General features: G+C 48.7%; 1 protein-coding gene across 5 annotated transcripts in view; it reads left to right on the forward strand.

Annotated features, from left to right (window-relative positions):
- Positions 1-1,176: 1,176 nt before the first annotated feature.
- The window catches only part of PABPC1L (poly(A) binding protein cytoplasmic 1 like), a 30,367-nt gene continuing 14,176 nt past the window's right edge, over positions 1,177-17,367 (forward strand). Inside the window, exons 1-9 of one of the 5 annotated variants that reach the window (XM_019539627.1) lie at positions 1,177-1,209; positions 4,696-4,907; positions 8,913-9,106; positions 9,507-9,622; positions 10,604-10,743; positions 13,304-13,398; positions 13,771-13,908; positions 15,210-15,305; positions 16,941-17,207. In XM_019539627.1, coding sequence (XP_019395172.1) covers positions 4,715-4,907; positions 8,913-9,106; positions 9,507-9,622; positions 10,604-10,743; positions 13,304-13,398; positions 13,771-13,908; positions 15,210-15,305; positions 16,941-17,207 — 1,239 coding nt within the window. In that variant the 5' untranslated portion in view covers positions 1,177-1,209; positions 4,696-4,714. Of the gene's footprint in view, positions 1,210-1,356; positions 1,384-1,569; positions 4,908-8,912; positions 9,107-9,506; positions 9,623-10,603; positions 10,744-13,303; positions 13,399-13,770; positions 13,909-15,209; positions 15,306-16,940; positions 17,208-17,367 lie in introns of those variants that run through there. The other 4 variants (XM_019539628.1, XM_019539630.1, XM_019539629.1 and 1 more) reach the window with 4 other exon arrangements.

Here is a 17,367-nt window from a genome sequence, read left to right on the forward strand (position 1 = left end):
AAAACCACATTTAGGTTGAAATGTAGCACCACTGCCTTGCAACTTTCAACTTTAAGAAAAAAGTACTTGCATAAAATTGCATCTGAAAAAGTTACACTTCTCTGGGGGACAGAATTGGCTCGTTGACTTTAATATACCTTGACTCTTCTGGGAAAGCTTACTGGATCTGTGTATGAAAGAGGTAATAAAACGTTGTTAAGGATGTTTGTACCCGAAAGCTTGCAAAGAACAAGTTTTCCAATGGTGTAGTGGTCTAAAAGATATCACATTTATCCAAAGAAGCTTGTGTGCTCAAAGAAGCAAGGTACTTCTTGCTAGCACCATATTAGGCAGTTATTGGCCTGGTGCTGCTGCAATGGTGAATGCCACAGCTTTCTGAACAGTCTCTTTTTCATGTATTTTCCTTGTGAGATTTTTTTCGAAAATCAGAGGTTGAGGCAAAAATAAGCAGTAACACATAATTTTGAACTATATTAAAAACCAGTTCCTTCAAGATGGCTTAGCTGAAGGAAGATCTGACATTTCAAGTGAACTGGGTGGCTCTCGTGTGGCACGTGATGCCAAATGAGTGGAGGAAGGGAATGCAAAGAGTAAAGAGCAGGATCTTGTTTTAATTCACTTGTCTTCATATTGCTGCAAGCTGGTAGGAGGACTAGCGGTGGACTGAGGCCTCCTTTCATCTAATGAAGAAACAGCACAGGGAGGTGGCTTCTTGTTGAAGAGCGTACAGTCTCAGCAGTGGACATAACATCTACATGTCTCCTCCTGTACAGGCACGGGAGTGACATAAAACCAACACGTGGGTTTAGCAAACTAGGGTTTATTGCACACTAATGGGCACCTGAGTCAGACTACTGGGGAGCGTGCCACACACTCCTTTCATACACTTGTCATGTACACCATTTACACCAAGTCATCTGAAGCAGATGCACTCAACCGAGGGGGCTGCAAGCACCGGCTCCCCTCTAACCAGCCCTGCTCTGCTCTGCCCACGACCCGCTCTATTTTCCTACCCGCCTTTGTGGGTTTTGTTTTTTAACCTCTATCCCTGCTGCTCCCCCCGCCTGTAGGGCAGAGGCGCCCTCGCGAATTTCTACCCCCTCGAAGTCGGTGCGCGGAGCGGCGCTCCCGCCGGCCCTACTGCTACGGCGAGGGCGGGAGGGGAAGGGGCGGGGTCCGCGGCCGCCCGGGCCGGAGCTGCGGCTGCGCGTGAGTGCGTGAGGATTCCGGGGATGGCTCCGCCCCAGGAAGGGGCGGGGCTTCTGGCAGCCCTCCCAGTCGGCGTGGTGCGGCTCTTCGGCTGCCCGTCCCCGCTGCTGCTTCCTGTTGTCTCGTGCTCCCTCCCCGCTCCCTCCCCAGGCTGCCAGTGCCACCGTGCCCCAGGTTGGCCACCGCGGGGGCAGCTCCTTGGGGGGCGGGTTGAGTGCGCGCGGGCAGCTCTGCCAAGCCTGGGGGTGGGCGCGCATCGCAGGGGCCGAGTGAGGTTCACTCGGATCCTAAGACCTCTTGAAAACAATCCTTCATAAGGCTTGTCCTGGCTTGAAATACTGAAGCAGGTAGTTTGGGAGGCGTTCACGGACTGAAATGGGGACGTAGATTTTTCTGCAAATGGGAAACAGCTGTGAAAAGCTGCCGCAGCCTCCCTCGAAAAAAGGGATGTGCTGAAGGAAATGGGGCCGTCTATCAAAGTGCACGATGCCTGAGCGTGCCTGCAGGTGGTAGAAATGCCTGACCTCAAAATGCGGTTGTCTAACTATATATAGTCTTGGCTACCCATGCTGGGAAGCCGTGCGACTGCAATGCAAGTCTTCTGCAGTAGTGCCAGAGTGATTAATGGGAGAACCAGATGTTGAGAGTACAGTGTGTGCGAGCCGGGTGTGCAAGCCTGGGTCCTGCAACAGATGTGGAACGACCTGCGGAGATGACCAGCTTATCCTAGCTCCCTGGAAGGAGGGGTTAGGCTCTTACTGCCACACGCTACCTTTCCTCTCTGCTGTGCTCTGCCCAATTCCTTATGCTGCTGGAAATACTCTGAAGTTGTTAATGAGGTTTTGAATTCTTCCCTGCCTGACTCGCTACTTCGGACTATAATCTCCATGGAGAGAGTGACTTATTCTAGGCGTTCCTCCCTGGGCGAGGGAATGTAGCCCAGTGCGCTGGGAACTGGGACTTCCTGGTTGTGTTTCCAGCTCTGCCAGTGAGTCAGACTGTGGCTGTGGGCGAATCCTTTCCCATTCCCCAGCAGGCAACGATGCTAGAGAGGAGGGCCGTGAGATTAATTTGTGCTTCTGTTGAGCGCGTTGAGATTCCTACATCAAAGAAACTAGAGAAATGTTGGAGACAACCCTTTGTCCTCCCTGTTAGATTTATATTTACAACTTGCTTCTTGTAGGCTGACTTGACTTGAGAAAAAGGACAGGAGGCTTGTGATGCGTCAGTGGATAGGTCAAGTCTGAGAGAAGTCCAGATATCTGTAGCAGCCAAGGGTTGGACTATAGCTGGAGACTAGAGCTAGTATGAATCCAGAACTTTTGCTTGTCTGATTCTTCTCTCTGACTTTCTAGGCCCCTCCCAATGTAGTATTTTTAGTGATTGCATTTCCATTAAGTTTTCAGTTTTCTACAAAAAGAAACCTCTGCCAACGGCCTCAGTATGGGCTGTTGGCAGAATTTAAAGATTGTTTTGGGTTTTTTTTAAATACCCTTTGGGCGACTTCAGTTGTGTAGTGTTTGGTCAAGTTTATGAATGAGAGTTCCATTTATTAGGCTTCTGTAATGCAGTCTCTCTGTCCTCTCCATTATCCCCCTTCCTTCAATCCCAAAACAGCAGTTCACCCTTTGCCTGCAGGATGTGGCTTGTTCCTGAGCCTTCAGTTGTGGGGCTGGGAGTATTTGTATAGGACCCTTGGGGAAATGTGTCTCAGTCAGTTGAGAAGTTAGGATCTCAGCCAAGGAGATGGAAGTAGTTTGGAACCCCCCTCCCCCCACCAAGTTCAGCATTGGGCTCTGACTCCAAGCTGGTATGTGTATTTTAGAAAACATTTAAAGAATATCAGCCACCTGCTGTACTGTGTATTGGTTTATTTTGAGCTCCGATTTGGAACCGTCACTGTTTTATCTGGTGGCTTTGTAAGATTTAAAATGAGATTTTAAAATTAAAACCTGGATTGTGCAGCAGAGACCCTTTTTGTTCTTTATTTGTACAGCACCTGCCACAGTGAGGTCCTGGCCAGTGACTGGGGCTTCTTGGTGCTATGAGAAGATATAGAAGTCACGTTAGCAAGGGGGACCAAACATCTCTCCTCCTTTTACCCCAAGTCTTAGCAGCCAGATAAGAAACTAGGATTTAACTGGTTTGGAAGTGCTGCCTTTTGCAGTTAATTCTGGAAGTGGCTACACTAGTACTTTTCTCAGGAGTGAATGCCAGGGGCCAGGCCTGCTACCAAGAAGGACCTGCTAGGATTAGTGCTAGGCTTACTTTTGAAACCTCAGGTTCTGGTGTTTTGTGGTTAATGTAGATGTGGCATATTGGAAATGAAATTATGTTTGCAGCTGATGATCTCCACTGGCATCATGGTCCCACAGTAACAATTACTACCAGTTCTTCCCTGCAGTGTTTGTTTAAGTCAGTTTTCCTTGTTCTCCCTGATGGCCCTCATTTCCTTTGCTGCTGCTGTTTGAATAGTACATGGTAGGGTCTGTAGATTAATCCTTAGATATGAAGGGCTGATTTATCATCGGATTGCTCAAATGTGGTGAAAGTAGCATGCTTTTCTAGCATCTTCATTGGTGGGCCCTCTCAGGTAGAGAAGTGTTATCATAATCATCTCCATCTTGCAGAAGTGGGGAGTGTGACATTTGCCAGAATCTTTGTGTCCTTGGGTGAAGCAGCCAACATTTTGACTGAGCCCCGCTACTTAACCCTACTCCTGCCCAGCCCTTTAGCATTCTCTCACGAGGTTGCTCATCTCAAACTTCTGCACTGCAGATCTCCATCCTGTGTCCTTCTCCGCCCATGACAAAATGACTGGATCCCTGATGGCCTATTTAACTGGGGCAGTAACAACTTTGAATGTTGCTAACTTGCAACAGATTGATATTAAGGATATTGGAGGTTGGGATATCATCCTAAGAGTGGTGATTTCCTTGTAGGGGATTTATCTTGCAGCAAAATACCCTCCATTGTCCTTGGATTTGCCTTTCTCTCTGAAGAGCAAGGGTATGGTGAATCACGTGAGGGATTAAAATCCTTCAGCGGGATAGGGCTGTTTGTTTACCAGGGAATGAAATTCCAATTGGTTCTCTTAACTAGTGCATGTAAATTGAAAATAGTGAGTCACACCTCATCTGAGTGTCCTATTGTCTGCATAATTTCCATGGACTAGGGGTTTATTTAAGATATCAGTGTGCAATAAACAATTCAGAGTTTGCTGTTTGAATGAAATTGATTAGTTTCAGCTTGTGATCTATGAGGTGTGCATATGAGGCTTGTGATGTACCAGAGGTACAAATAATCCAAATGCCACTGGTAAGAATTTATGATTTCTGTTTGCTACACTATACAACTTCATGGGCAACAGGAAGGTTTGGGATCACATTTTTCTTGGTTGCTTCATATGATTCATGCTGTATTATCTTAGCACAAAAGGTATTTTCTGCGCTGCAGTGTGTAACTGGGTCTTGCTTCACTTTAAAGTTAAGCTTTGTGGTTGACCATGAATGCTAGTGGCCCGGGATATCCATTAGCCTCTCTTTATGTGGGAGATCTACATCCAGATGTGACAGAAGCCATGTTATATGAGAAGTTCTCGCCTGCTGGGCCGATAATGTCCATCAGAGTTTGTCGGGATGTTGCCACACGCCGATCGCTGGGCTATGCCTACATAAATTTTCAGCAGCCTGCAGATGGTAAGTTTGATAAAAGTTAACCTCCCTGGAACTTTTTTTTGTGTATAGCTGGTGGTGGTTTGGGGATCTGCTTAAATGGGGTGTATAAATGCTAGGAGCATTTAGAAAGTAGTACTGGCTTAAAACTGGGGTTTTCTTCATATCTACTATAGTCTTGCTTAGGGTTCTTCTTTAGTAACCACTGGTAGGATTGAGCATCTAATCACATCTCCGTCCCTGTATAAATTAGGGTATATCGTTAGCCCCTGTGCTTTTAATTTGCTAACTGACTTTCTCACCTGTGTACGACAACAATCTTCCTCAAAGCTCTGGCACATAGAATCATAGAAGTCTGGTCAGAAGGGACCTTCAAGTCTGAGGCCCCCCCCCCCGGAGCAGGAGAAAAACTGGGGTCAAATGACTCCAGCCACGTAGGCATCAAGCCTCCTCTTAAAGACCCCCAGGGTAGGAGCCAGCACCACTTCCCTTGGAAGTTGGTTCCAGATCCTAGCCGCCCTAACCGTGAAGTAGTTCTTGCGGATGTCTAATCTAAATCTATTCTCTAATAATTTGTGTTCCTTGTCATGCCAGGGTGCGCTAGGGGAAACAAGGTCTCTCCCAAACCCTTCTGGTCCCCCCTAGTGAGTTTATAGACAGCCACCAGGTCCCCCTCAGCCTTCTCTTGCGGAGGCTGAACAGGTTCAGGTCCCGCAGTCTCTCATTGCAGGGTCTGCCCTGCTGTCCCCGGATCATGCAGGTGGCCCTCCTCTGGACCCTTTCCATGTTGTTCACATCCCTCCTGAAATGGAGCGCACAGAACTGGACGTAGTACTCCAGCTGCGGCCTGACCAGCATTGTGTAAAGGGGGAGAATCACCTCCTTGGCCCTGCTTGAGATGCACCTGTGGATGCATGACTAGGTGCGGTTAGCCCTGCCAAACGTGACCTCGCATTGTTGGTCCATGTTCATCTTGGGAGTCAGTAATGACTCCAAGATCCCTTTCTGCCTCCGTGCTCTCAAGAAGGGAGTTTCCCATCTTATGAGTGTGCTTCTGGTTACTGCTGCCCAAGTGCAGCACCCTGCACTTGTCAGTATTGAAAGCCATCCTGTTTTTGCTAGCCCACCCCTGTAACCTATCCAGGTCTTGCTGCAATCTTTCCCTCCCTGCTAGCATGCTCACCTCACCCCAAATCTTGGTATCATCAGCGAATTTAAACAGGTTGCTTTTCACCCTGTTGTCCTAATCGCTGATAAAGAAATTGAACAGCGTGGGCCCAAGGACCGAGCCCTGGGGGACTCCACTGCCCACTTCCCCCCAGGTTGAATATGACCCATCCACGACCACCCTCTGAGTATGACCCTTCAGCCAATCTGCGATCCATCTGACTGTGTAGGCATCAATGCCACAGTTGCCTAGTTTTTTAATGAGGATGGCATGGGAGACGGTGTCAAAGGCCTTGCTGAGGTCCAGAAAGACTATGTCCATGGCGACACCTGCATCCAATGCTTTTGTGACCTGATCATAAAAGGCAATCATGTTGGTCTGACATGACCTGCCCCTAATGAAACTGTGCTGGTTGCCCTTGAGCATCATCCCTGAAGCCAGCCCATCACAGATGTGCTCCATGATGATCTTCTCAAAGCGTTTCCCTAGGATTGAGGTAAGACTGATGGGCCTATAGTTGCCTGGGTCCTCCCTCCTCCCTTTTTTAGAGAAGGGGACCACGCTGGCTACCTTCCAATCATCTGGCACCTGGCCCAAGCACCGCGAGCGCTCGTAAAGTTGTGCCAAGGGCCCTGCAATAACCTCTGCTAGCTCCCTCAACACTCTGGCATGGAGAGCACCTGAACTTGCTGATTTGAACACATCCAGCCCCCTCCAGAAGCTCTCTAACCCAGTCTTCCCCAACCTGAGGTCTGGAGGTGTTCCCTTCGAGTCCATCTTGCATCATGGTGGGCAAGTCCCGGTCCCTGCCCAAGAAAACGGAGGTGAAGAATTGGTTAAAGAGGTCTGCTTTCTCCTCTGGCGCAACCACCAGATTGCCCAGCATATCTTGCAGGGGCCCCACATTTCCCGGTGCCGCCGCCTTCCTCCATATATATTTGAAAAAGGACTTTTTGTTATCTTTGAATTTGGACGCAAGTCCTAGCTCTATGTGCACCTTAGCTTTCCTGACAGCCCCCCTACAGGTCCGAGCAGAGGAGGTATACTCCTCTTTGGAGATAGCACCCCCCTTCCACCGGTTGTACACTGCCTTTTTGGCAGTCAGGCATTCCCGGATGCCGTTGGTGAGCCAGTGGGGCTTACGGGCACTCCTGCCCCCTTGCCCCTTTGCTTCTTGTTGGGATGGTCACCCCTTGGACCCCGAGTATCGTTTCCTTAAGGAACAACCACTCATCCTGGACACTGAGTTCCCCTGCTCTCGAGAACCCCAGTGCCTCTCCCACTAGTCTCCTCAACCTGTTGAAGTTGGCCCTCTTGAAGTCTAGGGCTACCGCCTTGCTGCTGGCCCTTGACACCCTGTGCTGAACGGTGAATTCCAGCAAGCGATGATTGCTATTGCCCAGGTGGTCAAGGACCTGGAGGCCCCTTACCAGGTCGTCGCCTGTGGCCAGGACTAAGTCCAACAGGGCATTCCCCTGGTGGGACTGTGCACCTCCTGAGTTAAGTAGAGGTCCTGTATCTCAGCCAGGAACCTCCTGGAACGGTCCGACCTGGCTGACTGTTCCTCCCAGCAGATGTCCGGGTAATTTAAATCACCCATGACAACTACATCCCTTGCCTTAAGTGCCTCTGCAAGCTGGCCCAAAAATTCCCAGTCCAGCTCCTCCCCTTGGTTGGGGGGTCTGTAGTAGACCCCCACCGTTAAATCCCTCTCCCCACGGCCCCCATGTATCTTGACCCAGAGCACTTCCGCTTGCCCCTCCTCCGACCCCATTTTGCTGGCAGAGGATGTGTATTGCTCCTTGACACAGAGCACCACACCCCCACCTTTCCTGCCTTCTCTATCCTGCCTGTAAAGCCTATAGTCCCTAATGCTAACTGCCCAGTCGTGGGATGAATCCCACCACGTTTCTGTAAGCCCTGTTATGTCTGGGTTTGAATGGGCTATTCTGAGGGCGAGTTTCTCTTGTTTGTTCCCTATGCTATGAGCATTGGTATCAAGGCCTTAAAAGCCTATCCTAGCTTCGTGTGCCATCCTCCGATTTGGGAGACTGTCTGGACCCCTGTTTCTTACCTGGGCACTCCTTGCATTTATCACCTGTCTCGCTCGGGTGGTGTCTCCTGGTCTTCCTGCGGCCCGCTCCCATGAGGTACCTGTATTCCGTGCTGCATCTGTATCCCATTCGCTATCTCGGGGGTGGACGAGGTCCGGCCCGCGGACCGGATTGGGCCCGCAGCAGACTCTATTTCCCAGCAGCCCCTGCCCACATCACTGCATCCAGTTTCCATGGAGACCCCAGGAGTTGTGAAGCCATGACAGCGTAGGGCCAGGGTTTCCATGGAGACTGGCCCCACCAGTGCTGGCAAGGCAAGGAGCTGCTTCAGACTGGGATCTTGCAGTGGAGACAGCATGGTCCAGAGCTGGGGCAGAGCTGTGATCTGCTGCCCACATGCCCTGGGTGGGCTCATTGAGGAATCGGTCATTCTCATTCAGTATGCCTTGGCCAATGGGGACTCTCAGGTGCTTCATTTTCCACAGTGGACTAAGGGATCACTGTAGGCAGTTACATGAACTGAGCCCTTTGCCTGACAGTCTCTCCATAAGGTGCTACAAGAGGACTTAATTTCCTCCACAGCCTCTGCTGTCTTGGGATCTGGTTTGCAAAGTAACTTAGGCTGCATCTCCGGTCTTTATTTCATATTTTTCCCCCTCTCAATGGTGAGGCTTGGAAATAAAACCTCTCTACTTCTTGTAACCATCTGATCACTCAAACAGCTGGTGTCCTTTCAAAGAAGGGGCCAGGGTTGTGTTGCAGTTCCCTCTGCCTGTTTTGTAATCAAATGTGCATGTCTCCTGCCAGCTGAGCGAGCCTTGGACACCATGAATTTTGAAGTCATCAAAGGTCGCCCGATTCGAATCATGTGGTCCCAGCGAGACCCGGGTCTCAGGAAATCGGGGGTTGGGAATGTCTTTATCAAGAATCTGGATGACTCCATTGACAACAAAGCCTTATATGACACATTTTCAGCCTTTGGGAATATCCTTTCTTGCAAGGTAGGAACTTTTTTACTTGGTGCAAGAATGGGATTTATCATAGACTTGCCTGGGACTAGTTGCCAGGAATAGTTAACAGGCTGAAGTCTGAATTCTGTTTGTATCACTTCTAGTCGTATTTCCTTTTTGTTGTTACCTGCTGAATTAATGGAACTCAATGCTGCCCAGAAGCTGAGCCTGTGACCCAGACTCCCACCACCCCACTGGGTAGCATGTCATGAGCCTGCAAGTCTAGATACTATTGCTTGGGTAAAACAAGATACCAATGGGGTCGATGTTCCCTGAGGGTGAAGTTGGGGTGGGCTTTGGGGGGAATTCTGCCTAGGGTAAGGGATGGGAGGATACTTGCTTATGTAGGGCTCTTGAGCATCTGGCTCTGCTTTTTGTGCTTGGTTGGTAGGTGGTTTGTGATGAGAATGGATCCCGTGGTTACGGCTTTGTTCACTTTGAGACTCACGAGGCAGCAAATCGAGCCATTGAAACCATGAACGGGATGCTGCTCAATGACCGCAAGGTGTAAGTGGGGGAAGGGCTTCCTTGGGTGATGCTTTGGTAGCCCTCTCTGCCTAGCCTTTATGTGCTAGCTAAATGCCTGCTTAGCCTGACTCCTTCAGTGCACAGTCAGCATTTTAATGGGAGACTGCTTCCTGTTCAGGCTATTTCTTCCCTTTTATGTGTTTCCCATCCTCTTATTCCCTCCGCCCCACCCCTCTTTTCTTTCTTTCATTCTCTCCCTCAGCAGCTGTCAGCTCTTACATATGCTATACCCTCCAAAATGAGTATCATTTAAGTAGTTGATGCTGATGTGTCATTGTTGGGGATTACAGTTATACGGATGATCCTTGCAAGGTTGCAACACAAAGGGAGCCTGGTACAGGCATGAGCTGAGTGTGTCCTATTATGTATCACTCCATGGTTCCTCAGTGGACCTGACTGCCTGAAATTCTGAAGAAAATTGGGGTAGAGGCAATGGAGGGGGTAGGGTGTAGACTTGTCCTGTCCTGAGCTGTTCCTCTCCTCCTTGGACACACCATACCATTCTGACACCTAGTGAGCTTTCTCTCCCTCAGTCTCTGGTATTAGTCTGCAGTAACACCACTGCAGCTTTGCAGCAGTGGTGTTAAGGCAAGTGGGCCCAAACTTTGAGTTGGGGAAGAGAACAAATGATGTAATTTGTCAAGGATCAATTTGAGAATGAGATTCCCCAGCAGTGTTTGGGCCCTTGGACTGTCAGCTCTGTTGGGCAGGGAGCGCAGGGTGCTGCCACTATGCGAATGGTCAGGAACAATATCCAGCTTCTGCGAGGAGATGGACACATGCAAGGAGGGTCTATTCAAGTTGCTGAGCTGCCACACAGACTGGACCTATGGGCAATCAAGCTACCTTTAGGAGGAACTCTGCTAGCCTCATTCCCAGGGGACATACCTGTCTCTCTTGTCCAGTGCAGGTATGTCATCATTACAAGAGGGTTCATGTTCCTCTGTTTCTTCTCTGCAGCTTTGTTGGTCACTTTAAGTCCCGCAAAGAGCGTGAGGCTGAATTTGGGGCTAGAGCAATGGAATTTACCAATGTTTATATCAAAAATTTTGGAGATGACATGGATGATGACAAGCTGCGGGAAACATTCTCCAGGTTTGGTGAGTGAAGTCTCAAACGCAAAATCTTTCTAGTGCAAGGGTTGGTAATGTTTTTGGGCTGAGTGCCAAAAAACTCTGCATCTTGGACTTACAGGATGTTGGCGTGCCAGGGGTGGATGGTGGTGAAGCTGAGGGGCCTAATCCTTGTTGTGGTAGTACAGCCCCGGCTTCTTTCCCTGTGCTCCCCAAGGTGTGCTTGCAGCCTCATGGTTGCCTGCTACAAGCAGCCCCTAAGGAAGGGGAGAGAGATGTGCACACACTTGGTTCCTGCCATACTGTCGATTTAAAAGGTCTGGAGGGGACTTGTGGTGCCCGCAGCGGCAGCTTGGCAGCTGCTGGGGCATCCTGGATGGCTGTAGGAGTCTTCTCTGGGGGTTCCTGCTTGGCAGGGTGGTGCCACTGTGGCAGCAGTGCCTCTCTCAGTACCCGCTGCTCGTGGGGCTCAGGTCTGTGGGTACACGCTGCCTCTGGAGCTCCCAGAGGCATAGCACTCCCAGGCAGGAAGCCAATGCCCACCAGGAAGCTGCAATAGACTGGGCAGGATGGTGAGTGGCTGCTACCTGCCCCCTCCCTCCTGGCCATCTCCTGGCCGCATCCTGCTTTCCTGGCAGCTTCTGGTTTCACTCTGAGGGTGTTGAGAGCGCCCCGGGGTAGGCATCTGGGATAAAAGGGTGTGAGGTGGCAGCAGTACGGTGGTGATGCAACACCTGGGTGAGCAGTTCTGGGGGGTGAGCATGGCTGGTGGATCCCAGCGGGCAGTGGGGAGCGCAGCAGCATGCAGTCTAGGTTCTGTGCATATGGGGGGTAGGGGGGAGGCAGGTGCTTGCCATGGGACATGGTCTTCAGGGGCAGGTGGGGGGACCTGTGTGTCACTCCACAGTGACAGTGGAGTTGCGTCAGGTGAGCGCTTCAGTGGCCACTCGTGGCAGGGCTTGTTCTGCCTGGCTCGGCAGCGCCTGACCCTTCCCATGGGATTCCCGGCCATCTGTGCTGCTTCCTTTTGCTTTTTGGCCTGGGCAGAGATGCGGGTGGCTTCACAGCATGGCCCCTGACCCCGGGGGCAGCAGATGTGGAAGTAGCCAGCTCCATGGTCTCTGCAGCTGGGGGAGTCTGCAGCCTGACCTGACCCTGGGCCACCCCCCAACCCTGCCCCCAGCCACCCTGCAGGCACTGCTAGTGAGGGTCCCTGTCTCCACTAAATGGGAGAGGAGGAGGTGGGATCAGAGATGTCTCCCAGCTGCCTTCTGTAAGCACCCTGGACTCTGTGGCCAGCAGTGGTGTGGCCAGGAAAATGGCCTCGTGTGCCATGTTCTGGCACATGTCAAGGGTTGTCGACCCCTGTTCTACAGAATGATGAATTTGTGCAAAGGAGAGAACCTGCATGATTAGTTGGGCCTCTTCTTGTTTTTATAAACTCTTAGCTTTAGCATTAAAGAGGAAGTGTACTGAGGCTCGAGGAAAGCTACTGTGATACCCGAACACTGGTCTATGAGTTGGTTCAATAAAAAATATTACCCACGAGAATTCTTGCCTCTTAAGTACTAATGAAGTCCAGAGGGCTCAGATTACCAAATCAGCTGCAGACCTAGCCAGACATTCCACAGGATTGTAATGGTGTAGCTTGCAACCTTGAAAATTATGCATTCAATAACTATCCGTCATCCATCCCTTACCTGGAAGGTGGAGAATAGTTGATAGCATGCCCTGCCAGTTTAAAAAAAAAAAAAAGCCCATTGAGCAACTAGGGACAAAAAATGCCTTAGAACTGTGCAAAGATGTATAAGCCAGTTACACAAATGTAACTATCCAACCTGGATATGAAAGCAAATGTTACTCTTTCTGCTGAGCCTTGCAGTGGATCGCATCCCTAAGTTCTTGCAATGACAATGAGGTTTGTTGCTGTTTTGTTTTTTATTTCAAGCACTCAGCTTGCTGTTGGCTCTTGATAAACACTAAATCATTTAACATCTATAGAAAACCTTGCAATTGTACCTCTGCAAGGCAGCATTTCTGTAACTGGATTCCCCATGTGAATATAGATAAGGATATTTAGCTCAGTTTTATAGATGTGGAAATGGGGTGCCAGAACTTATGACTTGCCCAGAGTTAAGCTGTAGTCTTCCACCAAGAATACAACCCAAGGCTCCTGCGCTAGCTGTTGGAGAGTGCCTTCTGGATTCTTGCAGCTCTGTCATTCCTCTACTGCCCTCAAGCCTTTTCACAGCACTGGCTAGGTGCCTGTACCCAGCTGCTTCTGCCATTGTTATGCTCCTGTTGGCTTTAAAGAGTAGAGTAAATGGTAGGGCTCCCCTGCAACATGCACCTGTCTCCCTTTTTGCACCAAACGAGAACTGTAGGAGAGGTGTAAGAATTGCCTAAATATCTGAATCTTGTATGCTGCTGCCATTGCACTTACTTCGCTCTCTTCTAATGACATCTGATCATTAGCCAAAGAGATAGTGTAGACATTGGTGATTTTGCTAAGGTTGTGAGCTGAGATTCCATGGACACTATCATTGTACCCCAAGCGGTTCTCATGCCTAACACTCTTCTATTGCAGGAAAGACGCTAAGTGTCAAAGTTATGATGGATGATTCTGGCCACTCAAAAGGCTTTGGGTTTGTCAATTTTGAGAAGCACGAGGAAGCCCAGAAGGCAAGTGGATCCCTGCTTTATAGATTTAATTGGACCAGGGGTGTCTGATTGCACCTGCTCATCAGTGTAAAGAGCCTGACATGCATCAACTGTTGAAACATGAAAAGCTGCTAATATTCCAGGAAGAAAGAGTCCATAATACACAAGTTCTGTAAATTCTTGGTAATACTGAATCCCAGAGGAGCAATATGTGTCTGGGGGACCAAGGTTTCCCTGCGCAAAATAGAAGAGAGATCCATGCTGTAACCTATGTTCGGAAGCAAAGCTGCTTCTACTTCTCCTTGAGAAGCCCTATAGCTGTTGGGAAGTGTGTGACAAGCGTGGGTACTGTTGTTTCTCTCTGTGCTTAGATTTGGCTCCTTTTTCTGGCAGGCTGTGGCAGACATGAATGGGAAGGAAATCAATGGCCGGATGGTGTACGTTGGCCGAGCTCAGAAGAGGCTGGAGCGTCAGAGTGAACTGAAGCGTAAATTTGAACAGATCAAGCAGGAAAGAGCAAGCAGGTACCAGGTAATGGTGTAAGCAGCAGCATTTTGTGCCTTATGCTGCAAGGCTAGCTACCTGTTTTGCTCTCTGACATGGTTGTCCAGAAGACTAACTGCATGGTGTTTGGCCCTGCTGGATCTCCCAGCCTCTGAGGGAAACTTTCAGGCATCTGGTACTTGGAATGGGATCCTTTTTATCTTTTTTTTTTTTTTTTTTTTTCCAAAAGGGTCAAGCACTGGCCTAATTGTTCCCTCTGGGCTCTTACTTAAATGCTTCGAGGCTTCAGTGGGCCTCTGCTCAGTGCTCTTTAAAACTCCACCTGGTTCTAGCAGCAATCCTAGGGAAGAAAGTCTCCCTCCTTACTACGTGGGTCGGACCTCCATACCCAGGGTAACACCAATCAGTTGCATGTCCAATCAACCCCATTTAGGCAGTTTCTTTCCTTCTTTTAAGGTTCTATAAAGAGTTTTTGCTCCTCTGTGATCAGGAAATCTCCTGCTATTATGAGAGCTAGAAAAAATGCCTCTTCTAATCCCCTTGCTGTTCTTTGCAGTCTGCTGTATTCTTTTTTCAGTCATGTATTTTGGGAGTTTACCAGTCAACCTCAAGTTTTCATACCCATGCAGGGGTTGGCTTCAATTGTTGCAGCTGTTTGATGCATCCTATTGCATTTGAGTCTCTGGAGCTGGATCCTTCCAGAGGCTATCCCAGGTTAGAGACGCATATGATGGAGTGAAAGGGAATGAGTCTGGTCCATTGCTATTGAAACCAACTACGCCATAATTCCCTTCACAAGCTTATCAAGTCCTATTGTAAAATGAGGTTCTTTGCAAAACAAAGCTTTGCAGTAGACATAAATGCTGTCTATAAACACCAGGGAAGCTTGAAGGGTGATATTGGCATTAGAAGAAATGGATATAAACTGGCCACAAATAAACTGAAGGCTGGCAGTTAAAGACCTCTAACCATCAGAGAAAGGATGGGCTCCCAGTGACTGTTTGTGTTATAAACACCTTCAGGGTGTGTCTTACCTTCAGGTGAGGAAGATGCACAGCTAGCCCCATCCTAAAGCACTGTGGGCATCAGGGACTTTGCTGTATCTCCAGAATTCTTTCCGTAGCCAGAAAAAAGGTGAATTTTGCATTAACAATTAATAGTCAAAACCACTCCAGGCTTTTCTACAGATGGAAGAAATCTGTATGGCACAGTAAAATGAGTTCCTAATGGCGTAACGTATATTGTGGGCCCTGTAAAGCCATCCTGAATTTTTAGAAGCCTATTGTGTCTTTAGGAGGAAACTGACCTGTTGCCCTATTTGTTTTTAGGGGGTAAACTTGTATGTGAAGAACCTGGACGATGGTATCGATGATGAGCGACTACGGAAGGAGTTCTCTCCATATGGTACCATTACTAGTGCCAAGGTGAGGGATGTAGGCTACCACCTGGGTTTTTAAAAGTTTCTCCCCCCTAGAGAGTTAGTTTTGTTTATTCAGCACAGCTGAAGTAAATGGTTCTGCATGTTTGTATTTTGTATTCTGAACCAAATACCAAGAATCACCTTTCTTTCATGTCAGCACCAAGCCTTTAAAAAGATGTACAAGTTTTGGAAGTGTTTTGTGCATCCCCTTCAGTTCAGATCTGACATGTCTTCGCTGCAAATGAAGATGTGTAGCCAGTGTTAGCTTCAGAGATGTGAGCTCTTAAAACTAGGTGAAAGTCTGGCACCTTGCAGTTCAGATGGTATGAAGTATTAACTGGGGGGCTTGCTGGGTTCTGTTGTTCTTGTGTTTGCCCTGAAGGTTGTGCATGCCTGGGGGAAGCATTGTGCTCATAGGAATGGCATCACTTTACATTTAGTTACCTTGTAACCTGTCAGTTGCTGGTGGGGGCTGTTTCACTTGACAGCTGCGAGTCTCTGCTCTCAGGTAGGGCATGGCATTTGTTTGGAGCCTTTATAAATCACAAGTAGGGACCTACTCAATTCACAGTTTCACAGATTTTGCAAAAACCACGAAAACTGGAATTATCTATGAACTCAAAAAAAACTTGATAAAAATAAAATGGTACTGGGAGGGGAAGCCTCCGGCTGGCAGGACGGCACAAAGGGCATCAGACAGGATGGCAGTTGCCCCCTTGCCCCTTCTCCCCCTCCACCTCTCTGCCAGTCAGTGCCAGGGGGTGGAGCTGCCACAAAATGCACATATAATCAACTCTGCTCTGTGAACAGGCCACAAAACCCCCTTTTTCTCACTGTGATTTTAAGTAGATCCCTATTCATGAGGCAAGCTGTTGATGAGTCCTAGGTTTAGTACTGCATTAGTTGGCATTGGACTGGGACTGAATGAATCCCAGATGTCTGATTAGTATTCTTGATACCACTAGGATAGTGGTTTTCAACTTGTAGTCCACAGACCCCTAAGGGTCTGCAGACTATGTCTAAGGGGTCCATGAAAGATGACTATGATCAATCAAAAGTATGTGAATACCTACGCTTATATTCTGCACCTCCGTTCAAAATTTTTTAGGAGTCTGCAAATGAAAACAAGTTGAAAACCACTGTACTAGTATGTGTAGTATCTAAACAGATCAGTGCTGATTCTCTCCACTTCTGTCATTGCTTTTGCAGTGGTTGCTAGTACAGGGTGATTGGGTCATGAACCCAGCTCCTGTGCATCCCACTTACCACCCCACCATGTATATCATATGGAGAAGCATGTTGCACTACTGCCAAGCTGTCTGATGTGCCTGTCCCTGGTAACCCTAAAATTTAGTATTAAGTTGAGGTGGAAAGTCACCCTCAGCTATTGTCATTTACAGTTGCATAGCATTAAAATTCAGGGCTCCTACTTCCTGCCTGATCTGAAAAAAATACCAATTCTGCATATAGTCCCTAGGCACCCAGGTCAGAGCATCAATTTTTCTTGATGGCTGGCTTCTGCCCATCCCGCCAGTCCTCTACCTGTTTGCATGCCCACCTTTGATGGCCCTGTGTGATTATGAATGTGGGATGCATGGCATTCAGTGGACTCAGTTGTGTTGTTCTAATCTAATTATAGGTGATGACAGAAGGTGGACACAGCAAAGGGTTTGGCTTTGTATGTTTTTCCTCCCCAGAAGAGGCTACCAAGGCCGTGACAGAAATGAATGGGCGGATTGTCAGCACCAAGCCTTTGTATGTTGCCCTTGCTCAAAGGAAGGAAGAAAGGAAAGCAATTCTTACCAACCAGTATATGCAGAGGTTGGCTACCATGCGGACCCTGCCTGGCCCTCTCCTTGGCTCCTTCCAGCCACCTACAGGGTACTTCCTGCCTCCCATCCCACAGGTGAGTTCAACTAACCCCTCTTTCTGCAACTTTTCAGCAGACTGCCAGGAAGCCCGAGTTGGAGTGCCAGAGCAGCCCCAAGCCTTTCGCATGGCAGGGGTGTGTACATGCAAACTCCTGAACTAACAACAAGTGGAGAAAAACAGTTTATTTTTGGGTT

Source organism: Crocodylus porosus, unplaced genomic scaffold, assembly GCF_001723895.1.
Source record: "Crocodylus porosus isolate Cpor-Errol unplaced genomic scaffold, CroPor_comp1, whole genome shotgun sequence".
In the NCBI taxonomy this organism is placed as follows: Eukaryota; Metazoa; Chordata; order Crocodylia; family Crocodylidae; genus Crocodylus; species Crocodylus porosus.